The sequence below is a fragment of the Colossoma macropomum genome, unplaced genomic scaffold (assembly GCF_904425465.1).
Source record: "Colossoma macropomum unplaced genomic scaffold, Colossoma_macropomum, whole genome shotgun sequence".
Classification (NCBI taxonomy): domain Eukaryota; kingdom Metazoa; phylum Chordata; class Actinopteri; order Characiformes; family Serrasalmidae; genus Colossoma; species Colossoma macropomum.
Genome location: NW_023494805.1, coordinates 27241534 through 27258412, shown reverse-complemented (window position 1 = coordinate 27258412; position 16879 = coordinate 27241534). Strand labels below are relative to the sequence as shown.

The window sequence follows — 16879 nt, the reverse complement described above, 5'->3', positions numbered from 1 at the left end:
GATGACCTACAAAATCATGAGGCTGGAGCAACAGAACAGTCATATGTCATTGTTTTAAAGTAATAAGACAAAGCAATTTCTTTTTTAAAGGGCAGTAACACCAAATTTTCTTCATTTCTGCATAGTTAAATGGTAAATAAAAATAGCGGTGATGATGTCTGAAGTGTTCAAGTGTCTCTAAAGCTACATCACAGAAATCTTTTACATGAAATGGTTTTGTCTGTGCAGCCTGTTTTAACCAGTTCACGGGTAATAAGTAAAATGACCACCGGTTCCTATCACCAACATTGTAGAGAAAAATCTGTATCTCGGTAATCTCGGTTTTTTCTACAGCTAACAATTTCACATGGAAACACACACAGCAGTGGACTGAGTCTCAGTCACTGCTGGACTGAGAATAGTCCACCAACAAAAAACACCCAGCCAACAGCAGATGAAGGACAACTTCATGATGTACAAGGTGGACCAACAAGGTAGATGTGTCCAGTAGAGTGAACAGTAAGTGGACACAATGTTTAAAAACTCCAGAATCATTGTTTTGTCTAATCCACTTGTACCAGTGCAACACACACTAACACCCCGGCACCACAGCAGTGCTGAGAACGATCCTCCACCCAAATAATACCTGCATTGTGGTGGTTCTGTTGTGGTGCTGGCCATTGAAGAACAGGGCAAAAGGCTAGAGAAAGTATGCAGAGAAACAGATGGACTGCAGTCTGTATTTCTGCAACTCCAAAATGCACCTGTACTGTAGATGGATCTGATACAATGAAAAGTGTAGATACAGTGTAGGTGTACCTGGTAAAATGACCTGTGAGTGTATGTAAGTAGGGAACATATAGTATGTATGACCCCACGTCCTGACATTGTATAAAAACAAACCCGTGTGAGTGTGTGTTTGTGTGTTCAGAGAAACATGTGCACTGTGGGACCTGTTTTAATGTCTCACGCTGTTAGTGTCAGTGTGTTATTACCAGCACAAGCACAAAGAAACGAAAACCCCAACAAATCAGCCACCACCTTCAGCTCTTAAAGCGATATAGCAGGTGCAGCGCGCCTTAGTGCGGAATCCCCACCATAGAGCTCTGTGCAAAATGCATTAAGACAGAATATCGATCAAAGCTGGGCCTCAGTTAGATCAGCAGGGATAGCCATGAATCAAAAGGTTGCATGTGTGTGTGTTTTTTTTTTTCCTCCCTCAGTGTTTCACCATGGCGGAAGTTTGTGGGCCTTGTGTGTAAACAGAGATCAGTTTATTTGGTTTACTCAACCCCTAGCGGCTCAGTCGATATGGGATGTGTGTCTGTGTGTGTGTCAGATTGTTTGTGCGTGTGTGTGTCTGTCTGTGAACACGTGTGTGTGTGTGTGTGTGTGTGTGTGTGTGTGTGTGTGTGTGTGTATGTATTCTTGACCATGGCATTCTGACACATGATTAATGGGGTGTTAGCTGCAGACTGCCCTCTATCCTCTGTCCTCTTGGTGGCCTCTCTATCGTTCTCCCTCTCTCACCCTGTCTTTCTCCCTCATTACTTTCCAGCCTCTCTCGCCCTCTCTTTCTCTCTCCTCTCTTTTGTCTCTTCTCTCTCACAACTGTTTTAACCTTTTTCATTTACTCTGTTCTCGTTTGTCCTCTCTTCACTCTGCTTTGCACTGTTTCTCTCTTACCGATTTATAGTTCTGTTCTCTCTCTCACTTCTTAGTGATTTCTGATTTTGTCCTCTTTGTTTCTCCTTTTCTCCTCTCTTCTTACCTATTTCTAATTAGTAGGAATGGGGCAGCTGTTCAACTTGGCAAAGGAAAGAAAGGAAAAACACACAGAGTCAGTTCTGCAATGGGTGATTGATTAATTTGATTAGTTTAAATGATTGATTAGTTCAAATGAATAATTTTGATTAGTTCATGTAGCAACAGCAGTAGTATCAGTGGGGTCAGGTTGTGAGGGTGAGGTTTGCACAGCGTTGTACAGCAGGAGGCTCAATGTTGGTAAGCCGGTCCAGAGGGCTGGCGAGCAGTGGCACCCGATCAAGGCAGAAGAGGCGGCAGCATCAGAACGCACAGGATGGGCAGCTGTTCAACTCGGCGAAGAAAAGAAAGGAAAACACGCACAGAGTCAGTTCTGTAATGGGTGACCGATCACAAATTACAGTGTTAGCAGAGACTCTGGCAGGTATAGAACTGACAGGGAAAACTAATTACCAAAGGCTTGACTATACAAGTAAGTTTTTAGCTTAGACTTAAACACTGAGGCTGTGTCTGAGTCCTGAACATTAACAGGAAGACTATTCCAAAGCCGGGGGGCTTTGTATGAGAAAGCTCTCCCCCTAATGTAACTTTATTAATTCTAGGTACTAATAGTAAGCCAGCACCTTGTGATCTAAGTAGGCATGATGGTTCATAGTGGGAGAGAAGTTCACTCAGGTACTGAGGGGCGAGTTCATTTAGTGCTTTGTAAGTCAGTCAGAGAATTTTATAATCAATCCGAAATTTAACTGGTAACCAGTGTAAGGTTGATAAAACTGGGCTGATATGGTCAAACTTTCTGGTTCTTGTAAGAACTCTGGCTGCAGCGTTCTGGACCAACTGAAGCTTGTTAAGGCTTTTGCTGGGACATCCAGCCAGCAGGGCATTACAGTAATCTAGCCTTGAAGTAATAAATGCATGAACTAACTTTTCTGCATCCTGTAGAGATAATGCATTTCTTAATTTAGCAATATTGCGGAGATGCAGGAAGGCTGTTCTAGTAATATTAGTTATATGTGCGTCGAAGGACAGACGTCTAAGGGTCTATAATGACACCAAGGCTTTTTACAGATGAGCTTGATGCAACTGAGAAATTGTTACATTTAAGTGTAAAATCAGACAGTTTGTTTCTAGCTGCTTTTGGACCAAGAAACAGAATCTCTGTTTTATCCGAGTTTAGAAGGAGAAAGTTACTCGACATCCAGTCCTTTATGTCTTTTAAACAGTCTTCAATCTTGCTAAGTTTAATTCTATCATCTGGGTCGCTTGCTAAATATAACTGAGTGTCATCGGCATAGCAGTGGAAATTTATGCCGTGTTTACTGATAATGGTGCCTAGTGGTAGCATATATAATGTGAATAATACAGGTCCTAAAACAGAGCCTTGTGGAACACGATACTTTACTTTTGTGAGAACAGATGATTCACCGTTTATATTAACAAACTGATAGCGATAACTGATAGCGAATTCTGTTCTCGCCCTCTGTCTGTTTCTCTGTCTGTTTCTGTCTATTTCTAAAACTATTCTGATCCTTTCTCTCTCTCTCTTTCTCTTTCTCTCCTTACCTATTTCTATTTCTATTCCTGTTGTCTCTTATTCTCTCTTCCTCGCAATCTTTCTCACTGTCTCTATTTCTGTTTCTACCTCTCTATCTCTCTCTATCTCTCTCTCCCGTTACCTATTTCTAATTCTATTCCTGTTCTCTCTCTCTCTCTCTCTCTCTCTCTCTCTCTCTCTCTCTCTCTCTCTCTCTCTGTGTGTTATTTAATTATAGAGTCAATCACGTAAGATTTCCCAGACAATGCCTGTAAAAGGTTGCTCAGTAAAGAGCATGGTAAGGCTTTGTGGAAGTCTTAATGAAGTTTAACCCTCTCCTCAGGCCCTTGGTTCTGCCTTAGCTAATGATGGACTGAAGCTGAATCTTTGGAGGATTTCTAAAGCAGGGATGACCTCATAAAATAACCACTAATGGTTGTTATCATTGCCGTGGCACCAGTTGCTCCCTGTTATTGCTCAGGGAGCTTTGTGGGTTGTGTGTTCATATGTGTATGAGTTTGAGCAGGAATCAGGGTAGGAAATATTTTTAAGGGGCAGTTTTTGCCCTCACTTATTGAGGACCATTTTGTACACAAATGGGGGGGGTTCACTATGTGAAATATTCAAAATAGCATTGATTAGAATACTAAGTAGCAATTTAGTCTCAGCTTAACATTTGTGAATTAAGAAGTGTACAAATTATGTGTCCTTTCTGTTTTATTAGAATGAAAATACATAATTAGTGGTGTGAAGGCTTTTGGATTAAGACATTGTTGTTTTCGGCAGTCCATTTTGTCTACAGCTTAGTGCTTTCACAATGTGAGGTCCAGATCAGAGGGCGAAGCCATTAGTCATTAGTGCCAGAGTGACATTTAGTCATATTGATTTATTGTATTTGTAACAAGTTATTTTGGTGGATTTTTTTACTGCTGTGCTTGTGTTTTAAGGGGCAAAAATGTTAAATATGGCTTTTTCACCCTTTGTCCCTGGATATTTCTGACAGTTGCAGGAATATGTAGTACTGTGCAAAAGTCAGAGACCACCCTTGATGTATTTAATTTCCAGACAAAACGGCCATTAACTTAATTGGTTGTCAGGGATGTGAAAAAAGCTCTGAGGTGGTCAGTCCATTGTTCTGAGAACACCAACAGCTTCTTTATTTGATCTGCAAATTGTCTTCTTTTTGTCTATTTTCTTTTCTTAGTAGCAGCTTTGACAGCTACATAAATCTTATCAGACTCTTAGCACTGGGTTGTCTTCTCATAGTGGAAGGATGGACAGAAACACCTGTGGATTTTTTTCAGATCTGAAGCAAAAGTGGAGCTTGATTTTTCTCCTAGATGGAAGCTTTTCAGTACGAGCTGTGTTTTAGTGTTTCTCTTCTTTCTCCTAGATTTCTAACGTGTTTATCCTCATCTAAATGTGGACCTAATATTACACTAATATGATAATATTGTCTTCTTTCTCTCTAAGGTGAAATTTTCTGTGCCCAGCTGGTCAGTAAGGTAGATGGGTTCTAAGCTTGCGTGTGAGTTATTGTAATCGAGTTTTATCGTAGTTTGTGTGACACTATAACTCATTCAAAAGGACGTGACCTCAGTGCAAGGGAGAGCCGAATAGAATAAACACAAACATGGCTTATCGTCTGTAATCGCCGGTACTGCCGAGACATGACATTCACCTATGTGTCCTCCCATGTGTTTGGACAGTACATTCATCACTGGAGAGTCACAGTGCTACCTCCAGCCTTATTGGATCATCTCTTTCTTGCTCTCAGCTGCAACCTTAATGGCTGTCGGTCTGGCTCTCTTTTACCCAACCTTGCTCAACCTTTGTCTTCCTAGCTCTCCTGTTTTTCTCAGTTTTAGTTACAGGAGTTCCCATTAATGTCATTATTCATTCTTGGAACATCTCTCGCTCTCGGGGCAGTTTCTCCACTGTGCTTGCGTTGTGTGGCAGACATGCGGCGTGGTGCATTGTTGCTCCTCTTGCAGGCGACTCAATGAGCTCACCTTAATTAGCTTGCAAATTGGACAGATTTACGCTTCCCTATGTGCCAAAACACTTTTTATTGGCCCGTTTGTCCCCCAGGTTAAGAGCACAGCCATCATGCTGACCGCTATTTACAACGGAAATTAAGTCTACTGTACAGTACTCAGCTGCTCAGTCCAGTTCAGTAATGCAGGCTGCCTCAAGATTAAAAAACACCAGGGGAAAGAAGAACAAGGGTGAGATATAGCATGCATCCTGGGAGCTCTGCATCACTAAATGTTTCAGAAAGACTGATTACTGGTGCCTATCTAGCAGCAATCCGCTTTTGATGTGTTTTTGAAGCACATTCATTTATTTCTGTTTTTCAATTTCAGCCCTCACACTGTGGAATATTATCTCTGCATGGTAATCATATGCTGAAAATCTGAATTTTCTAGTAATCCTAGGCAACAGGTTTTTTTTTCATTTAATAATACATATTACAATTCCTCTGATTTTTCCAAACGCAGCTTGGCAGTAAAAGTAGAGGTAATAGAGAGCTACATTTTAAAACATAAAGATGACCCCTGCTGCCTGAGAACTAAGCTGTATGTACGTATATTGTTCCTCGCACACACTGTTATAGAAGTAACACATGAAAGGAATAACAGCAAATCGCTGGGAAACGCATCATTCAAAATGATGAATGTTGCGCTGCATCCTGACATCAGCTTCTAATCAAAGCGTGTGCCCAAATAAAGCTGTCTAAGCTTCAAAGAGCTCTCTTTTGATCTGCAGTGTGAGAAAGAGAAATGACCAGTTAGGAGGTTTGGCTATATACGAGTATGCCTTTCTCACTTTACCCATAATCCTCTAACCCCCTGCCCTCCATGGAGGCCCTGCTCCCCCAGAGACACATGACTGAGAGCCATACTATTTGTCTACAGTACGACATGTGTGCCTCACTGTCTCCCTTCCTGCCTCCCGCTGACCACCTTTTTTTTATTTCGCTCTGTTGCATTCTTTCTCTCTTTTAACTTTGCTTAGCCCTTTTCTCTCTCAAATTGTTTCAGTTCAGTTGTTTGCTTGAGTTTCATTGAGTTTCATTCTACTCAAATGTTGCTACCATCAAAATATGAGAGATTATACATATGCAGTATTACAGACTGTAGAGAGACTGGAAAGAGGAAAACATTAGTTCTACTGTGTTTTGTTAATATCACAGCCATGCATACACAGACACCCATTGGCTTCTTATAATAGAAATACAAATGCATGATTTAGAAGTAACATTTTTTGCAGCAGTGTCAGCAGGGGGTCTCTCACTGACATTTCACCTTCTGGTAACTGAGATGTTCAGAATGTATTTTTAAAATGTTTTTTTGTTCTAAACAGGTTCACATTTCTCACAGTGAAGGAGAATGTGCACTTCATATCTATAATGTGTTTTTTATGGGGTACCATAAACCTGAGCTAGACTGTAGGGGCTGGTACAGATGTGCTTCTGCTTCATGCAACAGTGTAGAAATTCTCTATGTAATGATATATTTATACTTTATGTTCTCTTTTTGGGGACATCATGATCGATTTGGTATCATTGACCCACTATAAACAATCATTTTTATTATTTTTTTCTCTTTTTTGTGTTTAATTTGATTTTCTATAGCAGTGCTGATATGAAACTGTTGTGTGTAGGGGATTAGCAAGTTAGTTTCAAAATAACCTGGCAGTGGATATTGATTTTAAGGCTGAGCTCTTGTTTTGATAGCTTCAATTTATGTTGAATACATGATTTAAGATGCATTCATAATTATAATTTGAATCTTTTCTAAATGTCTGCAATCAATGAAAATTGATTTAATTATGTTTTCTTAGCATGAATGAATTCTTAGGATATTTATTGAAAATTCTGAGGGATGCTTGTGATATCTGCAGCTATGTTACTCAGTACAGAAGTTCTCAAACGTAAGCACAGTTTACATGTACAGTGTTATGAATAAATGACTCAAGCTGGCAGTGAAGCAGGGTCTGCTCTAGAGATGAAACGATATTAAAATTTCATGTATGATTATCATGACCAAAATTATCACGATAAGTCCCCACAGACTTCTATGTTAAAGTTAACCTTGCATTCTCTAAAAAGTAGTGGGTGGTGGTCGTGAAGATGACTCGTAAGGTTTGATGTGTTGCCCCCTTTCGCCGCTATTTTCTTTCGGCATGTTCTGCAGACAGGGTGGTCATCTTCAATTAACTTTCCTTCTGCACCCTTATAAAACCCAAAATATGACCAAACGTCAGACTTGGTCTTCTTAGAAGGCTGAAATATCTCCGAATCTCTGTCACTACATTCCGCCATGTTCTCCCTTCTCTCCCTCTCCCCCTCCACCCCTCCACCTTCCCCTCTACACATCCACAGAGCTGGATCTGAGAGAATGATTCTGCCTTTGTTTGACTCTGTACAGCGAGTTTTTCACACCGCGGTAATCGACCACGATTTTAACGATCCTTTAAAGTTCAAACGGTAATACTAACCGTCATTAATTTTACCGCGGTTTACCGTGAAACCGGTAACCGTTTCATCTCTAGTCTGCTCACACAGCGAAGTGTTGCTGGCGGCATGGCAGTCAGATACAAATTTGTTGGTCACATTAAACATTTTGCCTTGCATGTTCCCGCCAGACCTCCACTGTGTGATTTTAGCCTATTTAAACACTCAAATGCAATGACAAGCTCTTCCCCCATATGGGTGGAGACATAAAGGCAAATTTGGCATTTTCTACCAAAGTCCATATGTACCGACTTTATTTGACTGAATAGAATTACAAGGTATAAATGTTAATACAGTGGGTTTTTTTTTTATTGTCTTTGTAAAATAGGCTGTAGAGAAGCCGTATTGTCCTAAATTGTACATCACCACCTGGTTTAGCTTCAGTGCACAGTGTGGTTAGCAGAGCTGCTGTAGGTCAGTTTCTCAGTGTGTTTGCTCAGTACTCGGAAGTGCAGAGTGTTATTTTGAATGAAGTACCTTTATTGATAAATGTCCATAGACAGAGCTGTCTGTAGGGGCTGCATTCCACACAGTACGTATGCATATAAATCATAGGCTTTGTCTGTATATGATGGTCTGTTTAAACATACAATGTGAGCAGACACCAAAAAACAAAATGTCTAAAATTGCACAGTGCATGCCTGGCTTTAGGGGACATTCAGCTACTGCGCAACCAGCCAAACAAAAGACTCCAACAAGGCGTAAAACTCAGAACATGAGCTCCTCAGATGCATCAGCCTCGGACATGATTCCTGTTCGCACTGTGCTACCGAGGCAGTTTCTGAAAGACACAGATGAGGGGCATAGGATCAAAACTATGAAATATACTTTACTTACAGCTGTACAGAAGCACTTTTCTGACATGGAACAAAACCCACTTTTCTTCACTGCAGCACTACTTGCTCCGAGGTAACTAATGTAACCTAGCTAGCTTTATTTTATTTACTTTATTCAATATCACCTAGATTAAGCAATTTTATTTTGAAAGCTCATTGAACTCATATGTACTTGTAACTACTGGTTTCTAAGCAGGTTACTCAGTTGATATTGATATTGGTGAGTACTAAAAAAACATGTACTATTATGATTGATTCATCATGTAGAATACATTAATACCGCTATCAAAATGAATTGTGATCAGTTTGCACATATTTCATTTTAATAATGTTTATTAACGTCTGCTTTTTTTAAGGACCACTTTTTAAAAATACAGCTGAAGCAGTTTTAATAAACTGAAAAAATTTAAACTTAATAATTGGAGATACAACTTCTGAGATTTTTCTGCTGTGCCCTTAGCACTCCCCTATGGTCCCCAGTTTTTCAGAACATTTGGTTTAGTAAATCGACACCGCAATGCAAACGCCAATAGTGCTTCATGCATAGGCTAACAATAATATGTGCTGTATGCCCTTGGCTAACAAACATATTCCATTAATTGGAATACCTGTTTAGCAGACATGTAAAGATACACATATTTTCTGGATTAGTAGGATTTTCGATTCTGTGGTGATGATTTTTTTTTTATTTTTAGTTTGATTCTGCGTAACTGTATTTATGAACTACACAGACTGTTGTGGCCCTGACAATTGCAAAGTAGCATGTCATTGTGATCTTGTGCAAAAGCGCTATAAACAATTCAAAAGCTGATAGGATGCACCCAGATAGCCAATCAGAAGAGACTGAGGGGTGTTAATACAGTGTTAAATTGCGATGCACATTTTTTATACTATATTGAAATCATTACACGCTGACTATTTAGTGGAAGTTGTGTCCACATTTGTCATTACATAAAAATTCTAGCACCCTGAGTGTGCTTCCTGGGATTGGCCTTCTTCCTGGAACATCATAATTCTGGGTTTGGCCAAATTTTGGATATACTTTCTCTGTATTTTTTGTTAAATCTTTTCATGTATTCTTCCTCTTTCACCCAATGTGTCTGTGGCTCAAACCTCCTATTGTTTTGTGAAACAGTCCTGCTAAATGCCCTGCACTCTTTCTCCCTCACTCTCCCTGTCTCTCTCACCCCAGCGCAGCCCAACTAAAGGTGTTTGTCTCCTCTGTGGTGAGGATTACCTTTCCATCAGGAAAAGAATGAAGTGTGAAAAGCAATCTGAGAAACGCCAGCCTGGCTGATATAGAACTTTGGCGGATGCAATTATGCCAATGACAGATCATTTTTGACCTTATCCCTCACCGCTATGGATGGGAGTTTGCTGTTGCTGTTGTTTTGTTTTTCTAGTGTGCACAGTTGAAACGTTGCCTTACAAGGAACGATATATAACATAAGGACCCTTAAACTTGACCAGCTTTTTTCTACAGTCGCTTACTTATGTGTCACAGGGAAAGTGATGTTTGAGGTCCCCTCTTCTCCTCATCCTCACTCTCTTTATTTTTTTTTTTTATCTTAGGTATTCCTCAGTAGGCTGGGTGCTTGACCAGACAAGCATCTTCGCTTTGGTGGACGCCTTTATGCAGCGATGTAAAGATCTGCTGGAGGTGAGCAGATATACAGTGTACACCCACTCACTGACCCCTTTCACAAGACTTCTCTAAGATAAGCTAATTTCACATGTAAATAAGAGACAGTGCTTATATTTCATAAAAGTTTCAGTGTCCCGAGTCAAGGCCTGATGTGATTCTTTCATTTAGTAACTATAGATGTACATCTTCAATTTCCAGAAGTATTCAGATCCATAGATGTCTTTCAGTTTTTAAAGTATTCTATAAGAAGCAAATGCAGTTTGAATCTACAGCGAATTTTAAGTGTATATGTGAGTGTGAACATGTGGAGGTTTATAAACCTATCTACATATGGACTGTGTAACACGTATGTAAGCACTGGATAACATATTTATGAACAGCTTATATCAGTAATTGCACAGAAGATCTTCAATAAAAGGTGTTGTATTGACATGAAGGTCCTTACACTAATAAAAGAGAAATTTGTTACATTTGTAACAATGTTAGGAAGGCGTCATTCCCAAATAACGGAAGAGGCTTTGTTAAGAACCACATAGATCAGTTCTATGAAAGATTTCTATTAAGGAGACTTGTGTGGCTGCATTAAAGTTAGTTGTTTATGTCTGCAGCCACACAGCTCTCCGTATCAGAAGGAATACTTTTGTACTGTTGCTCACCATACAGTGCTGTAAAAAAAACTTTTACACCTCTGAAACATTGATATATAAAGTTATACACTGGAACAGTGTGTTTATTTGTTCAGAAAAACAACAAAAACAAAACAAGAACAAAAATACTTGATGATTTGATGCATGTGTTACCTTAACTATTTCCAAACCTCTCCTTGAGCAAACCAGATATTTAAAGTTGCCATCCAATACCTGTTTCAGCTAATCATCAGCTAATCAGTTCTACATTACATTAGTTGTGCTGCCGAGAGAATTAAATTCCCAAGTTCACCAAGAAGTCAGGAACCAAATCTTTGCTCCTCTGTATTCTTCAACCAAAATTTTGCTAAAATTTCACTAAAACCAAAACATTCTTGTTCATTCTTGTTTTACTGTATTTATGTTTATTTGTATATATTGTGTTTATACCGGCAAGAACACACTGACTACCAAGATAAATAGTTTTAAACAGCTTTTTTGGTTGTTTAAGACTTGTGCACAGTACTAATATAGGACTCATATGGTTTTCTCAAAGCGTAATTCCACAGATTTTTTCACATTTCTACATAATTCCATCATTAAGATGTAAACAAGGTTATTCAGAGTGGTTTTATGTGAAATAGTACATTTTAGAAAAACTTATTGACTAAGATTTCTTTACAGTGGTGGTGATAGGAACCAAGGGTCACAATGTCTGCATCAGACATCAGACCCTAACCCTAACCCTAGCCATTTTATGTTTTATCCTAAACAACCAGTGAACCTACACATCTTCTGAGGTTTAATAGTGATAAATCAGAAATATAAAAAAAAAGAGTTTTAAATAATTTGAAATTTAATTTTCCTTAAGACCCCCTGCATGCAGTTCTCCACCATGAATCGTTTTTGGCTAAAACATTGTTTTACAGTATTGTGGAGATAATGTTCTATCGTTACCATGTCTTGTAATAACTTTCTATGAGGTAGCTTTTAGAGCCATTAAACTACCACCGTGAACAATTCTGAAACAGTAAGTTTCTCTAGAATGGAGCCCTTCGCAGCAAACAACTCTAAATGACTTTTTAACGACTGAACCACTTAATTATGCAGACGTTGTGAAAAAGTGATGTAAATCCCCTTTAACTAGGCCTCTGCCTTCTAACTTCCATTACTTGGGGGTGATGCTTCATAACAGTGTTACAAATGGAACAGTTTAGTTTAAATGTCAGTATGTCACTTACTTTATAAAACATCTTATGTCATCTTGCTGTTAATAGCATTTATAAAGTTGTTTATAAATATTCAGGTATTGCTTTATAAAACCATTAACCAGTGCTTATATCTGTGTTATGAAGTACCTATGTAAAACTTCAAATAAAGTGTTACCATATGCTTAACTGTACTGACATAATGTCAAATAAAGTTCATAATTCTGCAGAATAGTTGTTCTGACCATACCCCCTGGTATTTTGGGATCTCTTGTTGGCTGGCTACTCTGTTCAACAATTCTTCTTCTGGAAATGCTCTTTTCTTGTTTGGTAATGTGCCTATTCACACATTAACTGAGATCTTACACATCTCCTCTTCTGTCTTCAGTTTTAGAAATTAGTAATAATTCGCTTTTTTCACCAGCCTCTTGGGAAATGTTTTCAGATTTATAAATATTCTGCAGAATATTGTTAAGTTTTTCAGAGGTATCCTGGGCAGTTACTAGGCTATGAAGGACCAACTGGATGAACCAGTCTGCTACAGCGCCACCCTGAGGCAGAGCAGTGTTGCATCTCTAGTTAGCTAAGAATACCAAAGACAGAAGCTCGCTGTTTTGTGGGTGAAGCAGCTAAACAATGACCCTTCCCTGAACTTGCATCTGAGTGTCTATTTTTCCTTAACTGACACCATAACGTCATAAAAAGTTTATTTAGAGGAACCCCCCAGAATTATGAAGCATTCAGGGCCCAAGAGGGGCCCCAGGACAACCTGTATTTCGCACCTTGATTCCACCTTGCAAGTAGAAATAAAAGTGCTGTAATTATGGTACAGTACACTGATTTACTGAACAGCTAAACAAATTCAGTATACACTGACAAATTACTGCAATGGGCATCAACAGCAGTTTTACAACAGCTTGTATTGCACTCTGAAGTGTGAATTACAGCTTCATCCATGTTGCATGTGAAAACCAAAACTAATTGCAGTGACTCAACAACAGAATGCTCCCATCTGACCAGTGGGCAACATGAATGCAAATGCACCAGCTCTGCTAGTTCATTAGGCTTGTAAATGACAGAAGCCACAAGTAATTATGAAGAAGTTAACACAGCAATGTTCTGTTATCTGCATGTGAAACAGACTGTTTACACAACTGCACATATCACTGCCTCATACACATCCACACACACATGCCTAAACACACATGAACACTGTCTTCCATTTCCCTGGGATATGTTCTTATCATATAGCACATTACAAGCTCATTGTTATGATAGTCCATTTAGGGCTGGTATGATATGTTCAAATTAAATTAATGAAATGATAGTGAATGCATATTCAATATGCAGAATGTTATAATTGTTAATTGGTGGTAAACTAAAACTTGAATTAGTTTGATTATTTTAGTTTATTTATGCAGCAAACACAGTCTGTTCATTTTCAAGGTCTATAAAACAGTCACATCTGTCAGAGACACAACAAAATTGTGCACTGTATGTTTGTTTTGTTTGAATATCGTGTTCCTATTTTAACACTATAAATCCACAGAGGTTGGCAGAATTGAAAGTAATTAGTGCAGTCAGTTGCCTTAATATTTTTAATTTCATTATATCAAAAGTCAGAATTTAGTAGAACAGGTTTAGGGTTAGTTACCCATCAAGTACTGTTCAAAATTTTAGGCATCTGAGAAAATTAGAATTAAAAAGCTGTTCATTAGGACAGTACGCATTTATTTGCTGAGAATAACACTAATATTAGAATAAATACAAAAAACATTAATGCAAGAAGTAGTGATTTTATGTATGTTAGTGTATTTTATGAACTATTTCTAAAACTCTCCTAGAGGAACCCAGCAAAGCATCTGTAATTAATCTTTATTTTTTAAACTAGCTCATAATATATTAACTACTTTTTTCAAAATAAGAAATTCTTATTACTTTTTAATTTATTTATGTTTATTTGCATTTATTCTAATGATAACACTAGCAAAACACAGGTATTGCCAAGATACATGTTTTTAAAGAGTGTGCTAAGGTGCTTTTGCACAGTACTCTACATATTTTAATTGTATACTTAAATTGTTGGGAAAGGTGACAAAAAATATTTGTTCCCATCATTTAATGTAATTAAGTCAATACTTAAACTGCATACTAGCACACTAAATAGTATGTAAAAATAGCACATATACTTATGTGCACATATACCTATAGCATATTAGAAGTGCACTCATGAGTGTAGTAGGTGAGGTACAGAAGTATGGTTTGGAACGTGCGTTCAACAGTTGCTTTGCTGTCTGCACATCAGCTGCCTATTAAACATTTCCAAGCGAAAGAAGGTATTTGTTGATTAAGGATGCATTTATTGAGGAAAATGAATGCATTTATGGAGGTAAGCCTGTATCGGCTTTGTATTTGCCATATTTTTTGTTATTCGTAATAGATTTAAGGAAATTCAGTTGAGAAGCTGGAGAATAAGACGCTAACTTCAGCTTTATGTATGTGTATGAGATTACTATGTAAGAGCTTTGGCAGTTTTTTAGCCAGTTTTATTAGTTTTTGTGAAATCTCACAGATTGGAATTTTCTGAACTTTGGAGATGTGCAGGCTGTGCGGATCCAGTCCACCAATCTAGCTAATCATCTTCTTGTAGCGTTTTCTAGAGACTGCATCTAAAGTGTCTTCTTATCTTTTCATATTTTTCTTGGTCATTCTGATCTGTTTTGCTATTTTGCTTTTGGTCTTCAGCCACCTGCAGGTGTAACTGCAGTAACGTTGATGATATGAGCTCTATCAAAGCGCAGTCAGAGTTACAGCTCGCTACCAACATGGCAACGTGGTCTTCTTAATGACACAGTTGAAAACCATGAATTGGCCTCAAAAAGGCTAGAATTTCATTGGTTTTGCATACTTGTGCTATTCTAATCAGAAGCTGTTCACAGCTGACCACAACCAATTGTTTACCACTATATTACCTGAACATTTAGCACGAAATTAACACAGGTGTAAGTTTATTTGAAGAGAACTGATATCGAGAGCTAGTTAACAGAAACCAAACAAACCTCTTTCCAGCCAGCTTTGCATCTAAAATTTCACAACAGGCATAAAACTAATGGCTTTCAAGGGTCAGTAAATCTGTCCTCGACAGCTCTTTTTACTTAAAGCAGCAAATAGGACTCCTGAATCAAAAGTGACCCAAACAGAAGACAGGGCTTCTGTAGGAACAGTATCCCTATGGGGTAGCAAGGCATGGTTGACAGCATTAAATAAATATATATAGATTAGAAGTTACCAGCTTCACAAATTCAAACAGAAGAATGTGTTGAACATATTCAATATGTTTACTTTAGCATAATGTTTGAATATATTTTAAGAGTCTAGTTAATAAATTTCAACTTTGGGTTTACAGTGAATGTAAAACAAAGCAGTGCAGCCTCAGTACTAGTATCTTTCTCTCTGATGTTTGCCTCTTTCCCAGTCCTTTTGATCTCTCTCATATGCTAGCCCCCATGTCACAGATATCGCCTCCTTAATTTTTGGCATAAACATCTGCTTTTCCTTCTGTCTCTCCTTCTCTCTCTTTCTCTCTTTCTTAGGTGTGTGAGTGTCAGCAGCAGTTTGCCCGTCGTAAGGAAGGCGAGCAGGTGCCATTGCCGTGCTTTGCAGGGCACCAGGGGGCGGAGGTCACTAGGAACCTGCTGGAGATTGAGGCCACCTTTGACAAGAGCCTGCAGATCTTGGGCTCGGTGCGCAAGGGCATCCTAGATGTCAAAAACACCTCCTGGCATGACGACTACAACAGGTAGGACGTGTGTATGTGAGTGCGTCTGAGTGTTTGAATTAGGCTTTTTGTCTGTTTTTGTGGTAGATTGTCTCTGTGAAATGCATGTTCGAATATGTCTGGCTTCCCCGTTGGCCTGTTAATGCCCGTTTCCTTATCTGCTGTGCCTTCCTCTGCATTTTCCATTACTTTGAATGTACATGAAGCTTTGCATATATATTATAAGGCTGCATATATTTGCCCATTAACAATGCATGTTCCATTTAAATGTGCGACTCATTGGCAGTAGATCACCGTGCTCATGTGCATGTGGGTAGGATAGCCGACTGGTTGCGCAGTGCGGGGCAGAGCAGCATTGCTCCCTGTGGGCCCGGCTTGCCCTATTTGTCATTCAGAACTGTTTGTGACAGCAGGCAATTTGGCTGCTCATCTGAATACGATCTTGGGCAATGGACAGTGTGTCTAGATGTGGGTGCATATGTATGTAGGGGTGCGTGTGCGTCTGAGTGAGGCCCTGGGTTGGCCGTCGGCCTCCAGAGACTGCCGCCCCTGGCGCTAACGGACCTCGGGAAAGCGATCAGCCTGTGTTTGTGTGTGATGGACAAGATGATGGATTGGGGTTGAGGGAGGTCATAGGGTTGGGATGTTGTTGCCAAGACAAACAGCTGTGCTTGTGTCTGAGGCAGGTGTTTCATAGTGCAGCAGCATATTGAGAGCAGCCAAATCAATACCAGGCTGCATTTACGGCTGTGTGTGTGCGGTGTTTGTTTCTGGTCTTTGTTTGATTCTTTTGAATAGGACTTGGAGAATTTGTTTGTGGTACATATTGTCAAGTTCTGCCCGCCTCAGCTCCTTTTCTTTACACTGTCCTTGGTTTGTTGTGTGTGTTGTGGCTTTGTTTTAGTTTTCACTATGAATAGATGACACGGCTTGTGGCTTCACATGCTATCTAGTTCTGCTTTCTTGTTGTTTGATTTCTTCCCCCCTGTG

General features: G+C 39.1%; 1 protein-coding gene across 1 annotated transcript in view; it reads left to right on the top strand.

Moving 5' to 3' along the window:
• dnah2 (dynein, axonemal, heavy chain 2) overlaps nt 1-16879 on the top strand; it is a 211978-nt gene that overhangs the window by 24044 nt on the left and 171055 nt on the right. Inside the window, exons 10-11 of the mRNA XM_036596629.1 lie at nt 10205-10292; nt 15705-15910. Coding sequence (XP_036452522.1) covers nt 10205-10292; nt 15705-15910 — 294 coding nt within the window. The remainder of the gene's footprint in view (nt 1-10204; nt 10293-15704; nt 15911-16879) is intronic.